The sequence below is a fragment of the Vidua macroura genome, chromosome 23, assembly GCF_024509145.1.
Source record: "Vidua macroura isolate BioBank_ID:100142 chromosome 23, ASM2450914v1, whole genome shotgun sequence".
NCBI classification, from domain to species: domain Eukaryota; kingdom Metazoa; phylum Chordata; class Aves; order Passeriformes; family Viduidae; genus Vidua; species Vidua macroura.
In genome coordinates, this window is record NC_071593.1 from 2,939,705 (window position 1) to 2,952,799 (window position 13,095).

Genomic DNA, 13,095 nt, shown 5'->3' on the forward strand with positions numbered 1-13,095 from the left:
CTGGGAGGATCCCAGGGTTTTTTTTTTTTTCAGTGTTTATTAAAAACAAAAACAAAAAACAGGAAAAGGGGGGGTGGGACCATGTGTTTTTTTCAATTTTTTTTTTCCTTTTCTTTTCTTAAAAAGATCGTGCTGGCTGAGGGGGCAGCGGGGGGGTCCTTACCTGCCTGGGGGAGGACCCCCACCACTGTCCTCTGCTAAGGTGCCCCCAAAAACAGCCCAGTGTGTGGGGGTGTGTGTGAATGGGGGGTGACGCCTCCTCCGCGCCCCCCACCTCTCCCTGACCCCCTTTGGGGGGGAAGTCCAAGCCTCCCTGGGGGCCCCAATCCCAGCTGGGGGAGGGAGCACACGTTAAGGCAACCGTCCTGCTTGGCTCTGCTGACCTGGGGGGGACACGGGGGAACACGTGGGGACCCCCCCTCCCTGCTGGAGAAGGGGGGGCTCTAGAGCTACGGGCTATTTACACCCCCCGGGGGGGCAGGGGGGGCGGGGTGTGCTCACAAGTGTCTTCCCCCCCTTGCCCCCTCCCCGGGGCCGCGTGGGGGGTCAGGGGTCCTGCGGGGCTCCCGGGAGGGTCAGGGGTCCCACGGGGGGGAAAGTGGGGTCCCGTGGCCCCCCCCCTCAGGAGTCCTTGAGCATGTTGATGCGGGCGTAGATCTTGAGCGCAGGGCCCAGCTTGATGTTCATGGTGCTCATGAGATGATCCTCCTTGAGCAGCAGCAGCGCCTGCCCGTCGATCTCCTGCGCCCGGAACTCCTCCGCGATCTCCTGGCAGCCTATGGGGAGGGGCAGCATCAGCAAACCCTCTCAGAGCCCCACAAAATACACTGAGGGGCTTCTCTGTGCTTAAATCCCCTGAAAAATCTATTTAGGGAGTTACCATATGTAAATCCTCTCCTCCAATTATCCTTTAGGTTTATTTGTAAGCCCCCCTGCCCCCTCCAAAATATTAATGAGTTTGTGAGTAGAATCTCCCCTCCCCTAAAAATATTTATGGGGTTAGCTGTGAGTAAATAATCCCCCAAAAATATATTTATGGGACTATCTGTGTGTAAATCCTACTCAAAAATACGTCTAGGGGGTTCTCTGTGAATAAATCTCTCCCCAGAACCACAATTTTGGGGTTATCCTTGAGTGAACACATCCTGAGGGACATACGTCTTCCCAAAACCACACTGCTGGGTATCTATGGGTAGATCCCTGTCCATCCCAGGACGTTCCTCACCTGGCAGCGAGCGGATGAACTCGTAAACGTCCTCCACGTTCCACTTGCTGGGCTCGCTGGGCAGGAAGCGGTGGCCGAGGCCGGGCAGGTCGCGGCCGTGCACGTCGGGCAGCTCCATGTCCCGAAGCTCCAGGTCCCGCTCTCCCTGCCGGCGCCGGGACGTGGAGGAGCTGGCAGAGATGGGCGACAGTGGCTCCTCGTAGCTGGAGTTGTCAGAGCAGCGGCTGGAATCCTCCTGGCTGTGGTTGAGCTGCAACGACGCCGTCACCGACCCCGCTGGGACAGACCCCGGGGGCTGCGGGGGCAGTGCTGGCCTCAGCACCTGCCCCACGTCCCCAATACTCAGGGACAAACCCCAGCCTCAACGCCCACCCCGTGTTCCCAAAACTCAGGGACAGACTCCAGGCTCAGCACCCACCCCACGTCCCCCCCACTGAGGCCAAAGCCCGGCCTCAGTGCCCACGTCCCCGTAACTGGGGGTAAATCCTGCGCTGAGCGCCCACCCTGTGCCCTCAAAATTTAGGGACAAACCCAAGGCTTGGAGACCACCCCCCATTCCCAAAACTGGGAACAAATTCCAGCCCCGAGGCCGAACCCAGCCGGGGACAGACCCTGGCCTCAGTGCTCACCCATATCCCCCAGCTGGGATAAGCTGCTGTCCCCCCTCACCTGTTTCTTGCTGTCCTTGCTCAGGGGGGGCAGGGTCCCTTTGCAGCTGCGGCGCCGCCCGTGGGGGGGCCCTCCTGCTGGTTTCTGGAGTTTGCTGCGATCTGGGTGGAACAAGCCCACCCTCTTCGTGCAGCCCACATTGTACCTGCACGGAGCCATGGGTCACGAAGGGGCCCCCACTCCACCGGGGGAATTTTGGGGATACCTCTGCCCCACCGAAGAAGAGGGAAAGGGTGGATATTTTGGGGTTACCCCTCCCACGCTGAATGGATTTTCAGGTTACCTTTATCCTGACAGGTGGATTTCTAGGGTTATTCTACTCTTGTCAAGTGGATTTTGGGGTTGCTCCCACCATCCCAGGTGGATTTTTGGGGTTACCTCTACTCCATCAAGTAGGTTTTGGGGTACCTCTACTCCACTGAAGAGGGTCCAGATGGGTTTTGGTGTTACGTTTGCTCTGTCAGGTGGGTTTTGGGGTTACCTCTACCTTGCTTGGGAGGATTTTGGGGTTACCTCTACCCCACCACGGAGGGATGGCAAGGGTTTTGGGGTTACCTGTACCCCACCAAGGAGGGGATGGGTGGGCTTTAGGGGTTACCTCTTGGCACAGGCCATGGAGCAGAAGCGCTTGGAGCGCTTGAACTTGTAGGCGAAGTCAACGCGGCCACAGAGCTCACACTTCAACTTGGGGGGGTTCCCCTCCTCTTTGGATTCTGGGGGGCGTGGAGGGACACCCAGAGAGAGAAACCAGCCAGCTCAGCCGAGGGACTCCGGGGGAAATCCCGGGGGGCTCCCAGGGGGCTGGGCGGGTCGGGGGCCCGGGCGCTACCTTGCAGGTACGGCTCCTCCATGTCCGAGTCGGTGGTGGTGGTGTTGTCCTGTGGTGGGAGCTTGTCCGGCAGCAGCTCCTGCGCATACTGCTTGTGCAGGGCCCCCACCAGCAGCGAGGAGCGGCCCACCTGTGCAACACACCTGGCTGCACGCGTGCCCCAGCGCCACGCGGGCTCCTTCCTGTGGCCGTGGGGCTGCCAGGGCCCATCCCAACCCCCACATCCAGGGATGAGGGTAAGGAGAGGGGGGTGTGTTACAGGTACAGCTCTGCACCTTCCGGGGTGATGGTGACAAGGGTGTGGATTTGGGGTCCAACTATTCTTTGAGTGACCCATTCCTGACCCCTCAAATCCAGGAGATAGGATAAGGAAAGGAGGATACCTTACCAGGAATGATTCTACCCCTTCCCAGATGCTGAAGTGCTCAATAACAAGGGCAAGGGTTTGGGGGTTCATAATTGTCCAAGTGACCCACTCCCAACCCCCCAAATCCCAAAGCCCCCTTCCCAATCCCTCGGCTCCAGGAAGGACAACAGGTATGTTACCGGGAACAGTTCTGCCTCTTCCCAGATGATGGAAATCCTCAATAACATGGGTGAGGATTTGGGGGCTCACGACTGTCTGGACATACCATTCCCAACCCCCAAATGCAGGAGCCCTCTTCCCAATTTCCCACATCCAGGAACAAGGACAGGTAGAGGGGGATACGTTACTGGGAACGGCTCAGCCCCTTCCTGCACAGTAAGGAACTCAAAAATGTGAAGATTTGGGGGTTCACAGTGGAGTGGATGGCCCATTCCCAAGCCCCCAAATCCAGAAGCAAGGATAGGGAGAGAGGAATGCATTACCAGGAATGGTTCTGCCCCTTCCTGGACAATGAATTGCTGAATAACACATGTAACATTTGGGGGTTCACAATTGTCTGGGTGCCTCACTCCCAGCCCCCCAAATACACAAGCCCCCTCCCACACACACAAATCCAGGGATAAGGACATGGAGTGCTGGATACGTTACCAGGAACGGCTCAGTCCCTTCCTGAATGATGAAAAACTCAGTAATGTGGGGGAAGATTTGGGGGCTCACAGAGGCCTGGATGCCCATTCCCTACATCTCTCTGTCCCAGAAATAGGGGTAGGGAGGTGGGGATACCATACTAGAACATTTTTGCCCTATTCTCAGTCATGACACTCTCAATACATGGGTGGAGGATTTGGGGTGGGGGGGGGTCATGATTGTTTGGATGCCCCATTCCCAAAACCCCCAAATTCAGGGATATGGATGCAGAGAGAGATACATTACTGGGAATGCTTCTGCCCCTTCCTGGATGACGTCCTCGATGATATGGGTGAGGATTTGGGGCTTCACGATGGTGGGTGCTCCATTCCCAACCCCCCCAAATCCAGCAACAAGGGTAGGGACATTGGGATACATTACTGGGAAGGGCTCAGCCCCTTCCCGAATGGGAAAACACCCAATAACGTGGAGCGATGCAGAGCCCCCAGTCACGGGATAAAGCCACAGACTGCGGGACACGGGACCGGGCACAGCTCGGCCCCTTCCCGGATGACGAAGCAGGGGACGATTTGGGGGCTCAAGCCCGACCGTGCGCCGCATCCCCAAACCCCTGAGCCTTCCCACCGCGCCCAAGCCCGGCCCTGGCGGAGCGGGATACGTTACCGGGAAGGGCTCGGCGCCCTCCTGGATGACGAAGCCCTCGATGACGTGCGTGAGGATCTGGGGTTTCACGATGGCCTGGGGCGGTTTGTTCTCACCATTGTGGGGGGCGGCGCCGGCGACGGTGGCGGCAGCGCTGCCGGAGCCCGAGGTCATCCCGGGAATGCGGGGCTGCGCATGGAGGCGCTCGGGGGGCTCTGGGGACAGCGGGGGACACGCGGGGTGAGGGGCGGGCGCTGACGCCGCGCTGACGCGGGGCCGCGATTTCCATACAGCTGGAACGGGGAGCAGCTGCTGCCGCTCCCAGCGCCGCCCAGGGAGCCCCGAGCCGCCCCCGAGGGGCTGCGGAAGGGGTTAAAGGGCCCCTAAAACAACCGCAGGGGTCCGGACACACCCGAGAGCCCAGGAAGGAGCAGTAAAGCCCCGGTGCGCCGCTGTAAGGCACCAGTAAGGGCCCGTACAGCCCCACCAGGGCTCGGTCCCCGCCGGAAAGCCCCGATCGCCCCCAGAAAGGGCCTAGCAAGGCTCGATCAAACCCGGAAAGCCCCGACCTCCCCCAGCAAAGCCCAGTGCGAGCCCAGAAAGGCCCGAACGGCCGCACTAAGGCCCCAGCGCGTCCCGTTAGCGCCGCAGCAGGGCCCGATCTGCGCCCCGAAGGTCCCCGTAGGGCCCGGCACACTCCGGCGGAGCCGCAGCACGGCCCAGCGGGGCCCGATGGCCCCGGCCCAGCCCGCCCCGGCTCCTCTCCCCGCGAGGCCGCCCGGCGGGCCCCTGGGGCCGCGCAGGCCCCGGCAGCCCCATCACCTTTGTCCGGCGGCGGCGGCGGCGACCGCTGCCCCCGCCCCTCCCTCGCCCGGGCCGCGGGGCCGGACCGGGGCCGGGGGCGGATGCGGAAGTGAGGTCAGAGCCGCTGCCACCGCCGCCCCGGGCCGGGCCTGGCCCCCGCGGTCGGCGCTCACTTACCGGGCGCTCAGGGGGTCGGGGGGGCCATGGCGGGGGGCCCGGGCCGGGGCTGCGGCGGGAGCGGCGCCGGGAGCGGGGCCAGGGCCGAGCGGGGACAAAGGCGGCGGCGGGGGCGGGGCCTGCCGCGGACACGCCCCCGCGCCACCATTGGCGGGCGCTGCCGCCGCGCGCGCCCGGAGCCCCGGACACGCCCTCCCCGCAAGACCCCGCCCCCCGCCGGCGGGGCCGCAGCCTCGCTCCGCGAGGGGCGGGACTGCACGGCCGTGACCACGCCCCCCGCCCCGCTTGCACCCCCCCCCCACGCAGCTGGGGCGGAGCCTCCAGATGTGGCCACGCCTCCCCAGCCCGCGCGCCAGAGCCGCGCCTGCAGAAAGGGGCGTGGCCACGGCCCCGCCCCTCGGGTGCCCTCCGTGTGTGAGCCCGAGGCGCCCGCGCGCCCCCTGGCGGCAGCGGCGGGCGCCGCAGGCAGCCCGCAGCCCCGTGGCGAGCGCGGCCGCGCCGCGGGCACGGCGGGGCTGAGGGCGCTGCCCGGCCCTGCGGCCCCCCGCCGCGGGGCCTGGGGGTGCGCCACCCCACGAGTGGGTGCCTGTGGGAGCGGGGCGGGGGCTTACCGTGCGTGAGGGGCCGCTCGCCCTCGGGGGTGTCGGGGCCCGGGGGGGCGGCGGGCGGTGAGAGGGCGGGGGGCTGCGGCGGGGCGGCAGGCGGGCTCTCGGCGCTCCTCGGCACGGGCAGCGGGTCCCGGCGGGCGCCCTCGGGGACCCCGAGGGACGGCTGTGGTGGCAGGGACACGCGTGGGGCAGGGTCAGGTGTGCACACACATGGGCGGGGGTCAGGTGTGCACACGCGCGTGCGGGGCTCAGGTGCGTGTGCAGGCGGCACAGGGGCATGCACCTGCACGACTGGAGTGTGCACACCTGTGCAGGGGTCACACACAGGCATGTGCCTAGAGCGGGCATGCACATGCACACAGGTGTGTCGCAGTCGGGCACGCGTGTCCAGACACACCTGATCTGGCACACACATTTGTACATGTGTGCAAGGAGCCTGTACACACCCCCACAGACACACATGTGCACGGGTCTGGCGTGAGTGTGACACACATGCACAGGCCAGACACGCGTGGATCAAGCACATGTGCGCACACACAGGTCAGGCAAGCACGTCTGCAGTCACGTGCATGGACCTGGAGTGAGTACGCACACACATGCAGCGAGCAGACACACATGCACATATGCACACATGCATGTGCATGCATCTGGCAAAGCTGTGCACACACACACGTGCATGGGTCCAGTACACACATGCATGGTCAGACATACAAGCTCAAACACATGTGCACACACACACACACACACACACATCAGCCACATGCTCTCCATGCCACAGGACCAGGTACACACGGCCACATAAGTGCCATGGATGGAGCAAACCTGTGCGCACAGGCGTGCATGGAACAGGTGCACACACGCAGTGTGGCTCAAGCGTGCACACATCTGCACAATGACGTGACAACTGCGCCCCCGTGCACATTTCAGGAACACGCACGTGTGCGGGGACTGTGCACTCGCACACTCACACGCGTGTGCACACAGCTGACTCCCCAACATCCCCCACTCCCACTCAGCGCCCACATTCCTCTTTCCCTCCCCTGAGCTCCCCCCACCAAAGGGCTTGGGGGCCCCTCACCATGAGGGTTTGGGGGGAGTTTGGCGGGAGGCTTGGGAAGGCTTTGCGGGATGTTTGGGGGCCCCTCATGATGAAGGTGTGGGGGGAGGTCTGGGGACCCCTCACCGTGGGGCCGGTGGGCTGCAGCTGCAGGATGACAGCCGAGGCGTGCTGGAACTTGCGGGGGGCAGCGTGGCAGCCAGGGTGCCCGTTGGGGGGGCCACCCTCACCCCCTGCTCCCTGAGGGACCCCTGTTTTGGGCTGGGGGCCCGGGCTGGGGCTGGCAGGGGGCAGGGGCTGGAGCTGGGGGGTTGTGGGGGGGCCCGAGGGAGGCTGCCCACGGGGGCCCAGCTGCTGCTGCTGCTGCTGGATGACGAACTGCTGCTGCTGCTGCTGCGGTGGCTGCGGCTGCATCGGCTTCGGCGGCTGCTGCAGGAACTGGGGGGGCTGCAGCGGGGCATAGGCTGGAGGGACAGCAATGGGGACAGAGATCCCCCCTCATCACCAGCACCTCAGCCCCACAGGACCCATCCCCAGCAGCCCCCTCCAGGAGGCTGCTGCTCACTCTGTATCTGTTCCCTCTGGTGCCCTCGCGCAATCAGCTTTGCCAGCTCCTGCTGCTGGTGCGGGAAGCTGCACTCAGGCTGTCCCGGGGTGGGCGGTCCCCACTTTTGGGAGCCATGCCAGCGCAGCACCCCAGGCTCCAGCACTCCATGGAGTCCCCTGGCTCACGCCCTCACTGCCCCAGCCCCCTGCACCCCACAGGACCCTGGGATCCTATGGGTGCTGAGACCCTCCCGAGCAGGACCCCTGCCAGTGAGGGGATGGACCCACAAGGTCCCAAATACAGGCAAGGTGACAACGTACAGGACACACCAGTGTGGGCCATCACTAGGTTTCAGAGTGAACAGCCCGTGACTCCCCCAGCACCCAGGGGTGTCCCCCGCCCCGGAGCAGCCCCTTACCTGGGGTGACGAGCGGGTGGGTGGCAGCGGGGGCGGTGGTGCGGGCCAGGGCATGGGTGCGGCCCTCGTGCCCCTCGGCCTTTTTGAGGTGCTCGGCGGGGGGGTCGGGCGGGGGCCCCCGGGGGGGGCCAGCCCGGGGAGGGGCACCCCCGGGGGGCTTCATGGCCAGGGCAGGGAGGTGGGGGCCGGCGGGGCGCAGGGCCAGGCTGTGCACCTGCAACGGCAGCGGGTCAGGGGTGCCAGGGCAGATTTTGTGGGGCTGGCAGGGGTGGGGAGACTCACCTGAGGGGTGGTGGGTGGTGGGGCAGGTGGCGGCGCCGGTGGAGGGGCCGGCGCGGGGCTCTCGGGCCGGACAGCGCTGACGGGGCCCGTGGGTGTGAAGATGAGCTGGGGACAGGGAGAGTGGGTGCACGGCTCACCATGTCAGGGGTGGCACACCCCGTGTGTCCCTCCTCTGTGTCCCTACAGGGTGGCACATGGGTATCTCTCTATCTATGTAGGGTAGGAACAGGCACGCCCAGTGTGGGGGAGGGCACCCTATAGGGTCCCAACACCCCCCCAAAAGGCAAAGAGCGCCTGCTTGGGTACTCCCAATGGGGCTCTGGGTGCCCTGTGGGCTCTGGGCATCCCCAGTGGGATGGGGTTCACCCCATATGGGGGCCGGGTTCCCTCAGCTGAGTGAAGGCACCTCATGAAGTCTACACACCTGACAGCAGGGTGATAGGCCCCCTGTGGGGTCCTCGGAGCCCCAGGAGGGTGGGGGGTGCCCCGCAGGCTCTGGGCACCCTATGGATTCCCCACGGGTCCCAGGCATGCCACGCAGAGCAATGAGCACCCCTAGTGTTATAGCATGGCCATGGGCACTCTGTGGGTCCCGGTTACCCCACAACAGGATGATGGGCACCCTAATGGTCCTGGGCACCCCATCAGGATGCTGAGGCATGCCATGTTGCAGCCCCACCCTTACCATCTGTGCCCGCAGGTACATCTGGGCCTGGCTGGCGGTGAGGGCGGGTGAGGCAGTGTTACCCAGCAGCACAGCCTGCTGAGCAATGCCCGACGCCCCGGGCCCCACGCTCTGCGCCCGGTTCAGCAGCTGTGCCGCCGCCGGCGACGTCGCCAGGTTGATCTGGAATGGGGCACCAGGAGAAGGTCGGGGTGCTGCCACAGGTGGGCACGGGCGGGGTGGGTGGGTGCCGAGAGGCTGAGGGACTCACCGTGGGCTGCTGTGCCGGGGCCGGCTGGGTGCCATTGCTGCCCGAGGAGCTGCTTTGCCGGTTCGCCGCCAGGCTCGCCTTGGGGGAAAGCCGAAGGTGAGGGGTGTGCCAGCCCCGAGCGACCCCCTGTGCCCGCGGGGTGCCCATACCTGCTGGACAGCGGCCAGGCTCTGGAGCTGGGCGCTGGTGAGGTGCTGCTGCTGGAGCGCGGCCGTCTGCAGCATGAGGTGCTGCTGCTGTGCCGCGTACATCTGCTGCAGGTACTGCGCCGCCGTGTTGGGCTGCCGATGCAGCGCCTGCTGGATCACCTTTGAGGAGGAAATGTGGCCCCGGGCTGCGCCACGATCCCCCCCGTGGCCCCCAAGCCTCGAGTGCCCCCCAGCCCCATACCTGCACGGTCTGGCGGTCGGGGATGCCGCTGTAGACGGAGATCTGGGGCCCGGGCGGGCGCGTGGCCGCGGTGCTGGCGGGCGTTGGGGCTGTGCCACCGGCGCTGCTGGCAGGAGCTGGAGCTGGGAGCTGCTCATTCTCCATGGCGGGGCCGGGGCGGGATGGTGGAAGTGGGTCAGACTAGAGCTGGGGAGGAGTAACAGAGTGAGCGGGTATCCATCGTGTCCAGACAAGGAACAGGGGGCTGGAATCACAGAGGAGGAGGAAGAATGATGGGAGACCCTGTGGCTCATCCTCCTCCACTAAAGTGGGGGTCTGCACCTCAGGGAAAATGGGGAAAGGGAGTATGGACAGGAGGATTGACAGAACAGAGGGAAGGAAAGGACAGGAGGAAGGGTGGACAGAGGGAGGGCTGGAAGGCAGAGAGGTAGAGGTGAGGAGGTAGGGATGGATAGAAGGATGGACTGGAGGAAGAGACAGACAAAAGGAAATGAGGAAGGGAAGGAAGTAGGAAAGAGATGGATGGAGAGAATGAAATGAGGGAAGAGGAGGAAGGAAAGAGAGAAACCAAGGGAGTTATGGAACTAGGAAAGGGTAGACATAAGGACAGGTGGAAGCAGGAAAGGGATGAAGGATGGAAGGACAGAGAGACAGACAAACAGGAGAAGGAAAGAGATGGACAGAAGGATGGATGGAAAGGGAGGGACAAATGGAAGGGTGGATGGGCAGAAAGGAAAATGGATGGGAGGAGGGAGGGAAAAAAGGATGGACATAAGGACAGATAGAAGTAAGTAAGGAAGAAGAGACAAGAAGGACAGGAAAGACAGAAGGAAGGAGAGGTCAAGGATGGAAGGAAGGATGGAGAAGAGGACAGACAGAATGAACGACAGACAGAAGGAATGGCTCTAAGAACGGAAGGAAGGAATGATGGATGGATATAAAGATGGACAGAATGAGGAAAGAATCCAAGGATAGAAGGAAATGCTGAAAAAAAGCAGGACAGTGAGGGACCAAAGGATGGAGGGAAGAAAAGACCAGACAGGAGGGAGGAAGTATGGACAGATGAAAAGACACAAAAGGGAGAAAGGGATGGCAGAAAGGCTGGATGGACATAGGAGAGGGATGCAGGGATGCAAGGAAGAATGGACAGAGGAAACGGATGAGGGCAAAGGCAGACGGAAGGAAGAAGAGGGACGAATGGATGGCAGGAGGGGGATGGACAGCATGACAGAATTACAGGAGGAGGATGGGGACGGTGCTGTGGGGGCCAGAGAGGGGGGTTTGTGGGTGGCACCTCTGTCACCACGGCCACTGTGGTGGCCATGAGGCTCCACGGTCACCGACAGCCACCGCGCTCCACCCGTGTCACCCGTTTGAACCCCTGTGGTGCCACCACAGCAGGACCAGGGACAACAGTGTGGGACACTGAAGACTATGGCCAGCAGCCACTGAGGGTGGCCTTGGTCACTATGCCACACCAGGCCATCCCAGCCTGGCACATGAGGGCCGTGGCAGCAGTGATGCCCTGGCCTTGTGCAGCCCATGGGGCTTTGTCCCCTGAGGTGCCGCTGTCGCAAAGCACAGGCTGGGACATCCACGTGTTCATGTGGCCTGTGACACTCCCCACCCTCTGGTCTGCATCCATGGCACGCCTTCAGCATCAGCTGGAGAGGCTTCAGGCAGCACTTTTCCCACCAAACAGCCACAGACCTGTTTTTTCTGCTCTGGTGGCATCGAGTTGACATGGGGTCACCGCAGTGACTGACACAGAGGGATCACACCAGGCCCATCTGGAGTCAATCCTCCAAGGGTGGGCAAAGCCCAGGAAGCCCCCCACAGCTCCCACCCATTGTGGGTCCAAGCCTCCTGTCCTCACCCACACCAAACCCCACCAGGGAATCTGGGGTGTCACATGGGGATACCACACTTTTGACCCAGAGGACAAACCCCCAAACCATTACACCAACCCAAAATAACAAAAAAGGGAAGATTCTGAGTAGTGCTGGGACCCACTGGGGTGGGGGAACGTGGGGGGTCCCACAGCCAGGACAGGAAGAGCTGGAATTCCCTGAGCTGAGCCCAAAATGGAGGTGGCAAACGATGAGGGGGTAGGGAAATCTTGGAGGAATGGCCTGGAATGGGCATACAGACAGGTTGTGGGGGCAATATGGGATATAGAGGGGGAAGATGGGAGAGGAAGGAGCAGTATGGAGCAATATGGGGGGAATAATATGGGGCTTCAGAATAAGGGGGGATGCAAGGTGCTGGTGAAGAGTGGGATATGGTGGGAAGGTGGGATAGAAAAGAGTGGGGTCAGATAAAAGAGTAGGGATTGGAAAATGATGATGGGGTGGGAATAATAATAAGAGGGAGTAAAAGCAGAGGAGGGGTGGAAGATAATGGGAAAGAGGGGAAAATACTAATCATGGTGTTGGATAGAAGTGAGGGAGGTCAGATAAAACACTGGGGGGTCAGATACAATACAGGGGGTCAGAGGTAACAGCAAGCACTGGAATATGACTGGGGGTGAGCACAAATAACAATAAAGGGGTGCAGGATAGGGAGCAGCAGGATATGACATAGGGAATGGTAAGTGGGTGCAAAATAAGAGGGAGAATGCAAGATCCTGGTGAGGGGTGGAAAACACTGTGGGGGGGGTGGGACAGAAAAGCGGGGGTCAGATTTAATAAAGGGGGAGTCAGATAAAACAGTAGGGACTGGAACATGAAGGTAGGGGCTGGGAATAACACTAACAGTGCAAAATCAGAAAAGGGGGTGGAAGATGGGGAGTGGGATATGATGGTGAGGGGTGGGATAAAAGACAAGGGGGTCAGATATAGTATAGGGGGCCAGAGATAACACCGGGGCACTGGAATATGATGGTGAGCGGTGGGTAATAATAATAATAATAATAATAATAATAATAATAATAGTGGAGTCCAGAACCAGAGAAGGGGGCCCAGGAGAAAGGGAAGGAGGGGAGACACGGATAGGGGTGGGAAATGGGGGCCCCACGGGGGGCGGGGAGCGGCGGGGGCCACGGCCCCGGGTGGGGAAACTGAGGCACGGCGGGTGCGCATGCGCGGCCCCCCCTCCCCTCAGCCCCTACCCCCCCCCCCCCCCGGCCCAGACAAAGCCGCCGGGGCCCGGTAGCGGCGGCACGCGCGGTACCTGCGGGCCGGGCCGGGCGAGGCAGAGGCGGCGGGCGGGCTGTGCCATGGCCCGGGGGGCGCCGGGGGGTCCCGGAGCGGGGGGCGCGGGGGTCCCGGCGGGGCCGGGCCGGGCCCGCTCCCTCCTCCCTCCCTCAGGCGGCGGCGCGGCGGCGGCGCGAGGCCATCGCTCATTTGCATTCCTGCGCGCGTCACGTGGGGCCGCCCGGCCAATCGCCGCCCCGCCCGCCCCGCGTGCCCCGCCCACCGCGCCGCGCGCCCGCTGCTCGCGCTCGCCATGGCAACCCCGGGCGGGGGGGGGGGGGGGGGCGGTGAGCGGGGTCGCCA

General features: G+C 63.1%; 1 protein-coding gene across 8 annotated transcripts; it reads right to left on the minus strand.

The window, feature by feature from the left end:
• On the minus strand, positions 1 to 12,878 carry PHC2 (polyhomeotic homolog 2). Of its 8 annotated transcripts, none has more exons than XM_053997557.1 (15): positions 12,770 to 12,878; positions 9,599 to 9,784; positions 9,358 to 9,504; positions 9,209 to 9,286; positions 8,959 to 9,120; positions 8,274 to 8,378; positions 7,992 to 8,205; positions 7,153 to 7,490; positions 5,973 to 6,132; positions 4,402 to 4,595; positions 2,724 to 2,853; positions 2,493 to 2,607; positions 1,895 to 2,039; positions 1,226 to 1,520; positions 1 to 776 (listed from the first exon to the last, which is right to left on the minus strand). In XM_053997557.1, exons 2-15 carry the CDS (start codon positions 9,740 to 9,742, stop codon positions 622 to 624), a joined length of 2,382 nt encoding a protein of 793 aa, XP_053853532.1. In that variant the 5' UTR covers positions 9,743 to 9,784; positions 12,770 to 12,878; the 3' UTR covers positions 1 to 621. The 8 variants fall into 8 exon arrangements, with proteins under 8 accessions (XP_053853532.1, XP_053853533.1, XP_053853531.1 ...); XM_053997558.1 differs by having other exon boundaries at positions 1,226 to 1,475; positions 9,358 to 9,516; XM_053997556.1 differs by having other exon boundaries at positions 9,358 to 9,516.
• Positions 12,879 to 13,095: the final 217 nt, after the last annotated feature.

Bases quoted from the DNA above. Each gene is read 5' to 3' on its own strand.
- PHC2 (XM_053997556.1), bottom strand. From the start codon at position 9,742: ATGGAGAATGAGCAGCTCCCAGCTCCAGCTCCTGCCAGCAGCGCCGGT. The intron at 4,596-5,972 runs GTAAGCCCCCGC...CGCTGTCCCCAG, and splicing joins CGAGCGGCCCCTCACGCACG to AGCCCCCCGAGCGCCTCCAT. The intron at 2,608-2,723 runs GTAGCGCCCGGG...CACGCCCCCCAG, and splicing joins GGAGGAGCCGTACCTGCAAG to AATCCAAAGAGGAGGGGAAC.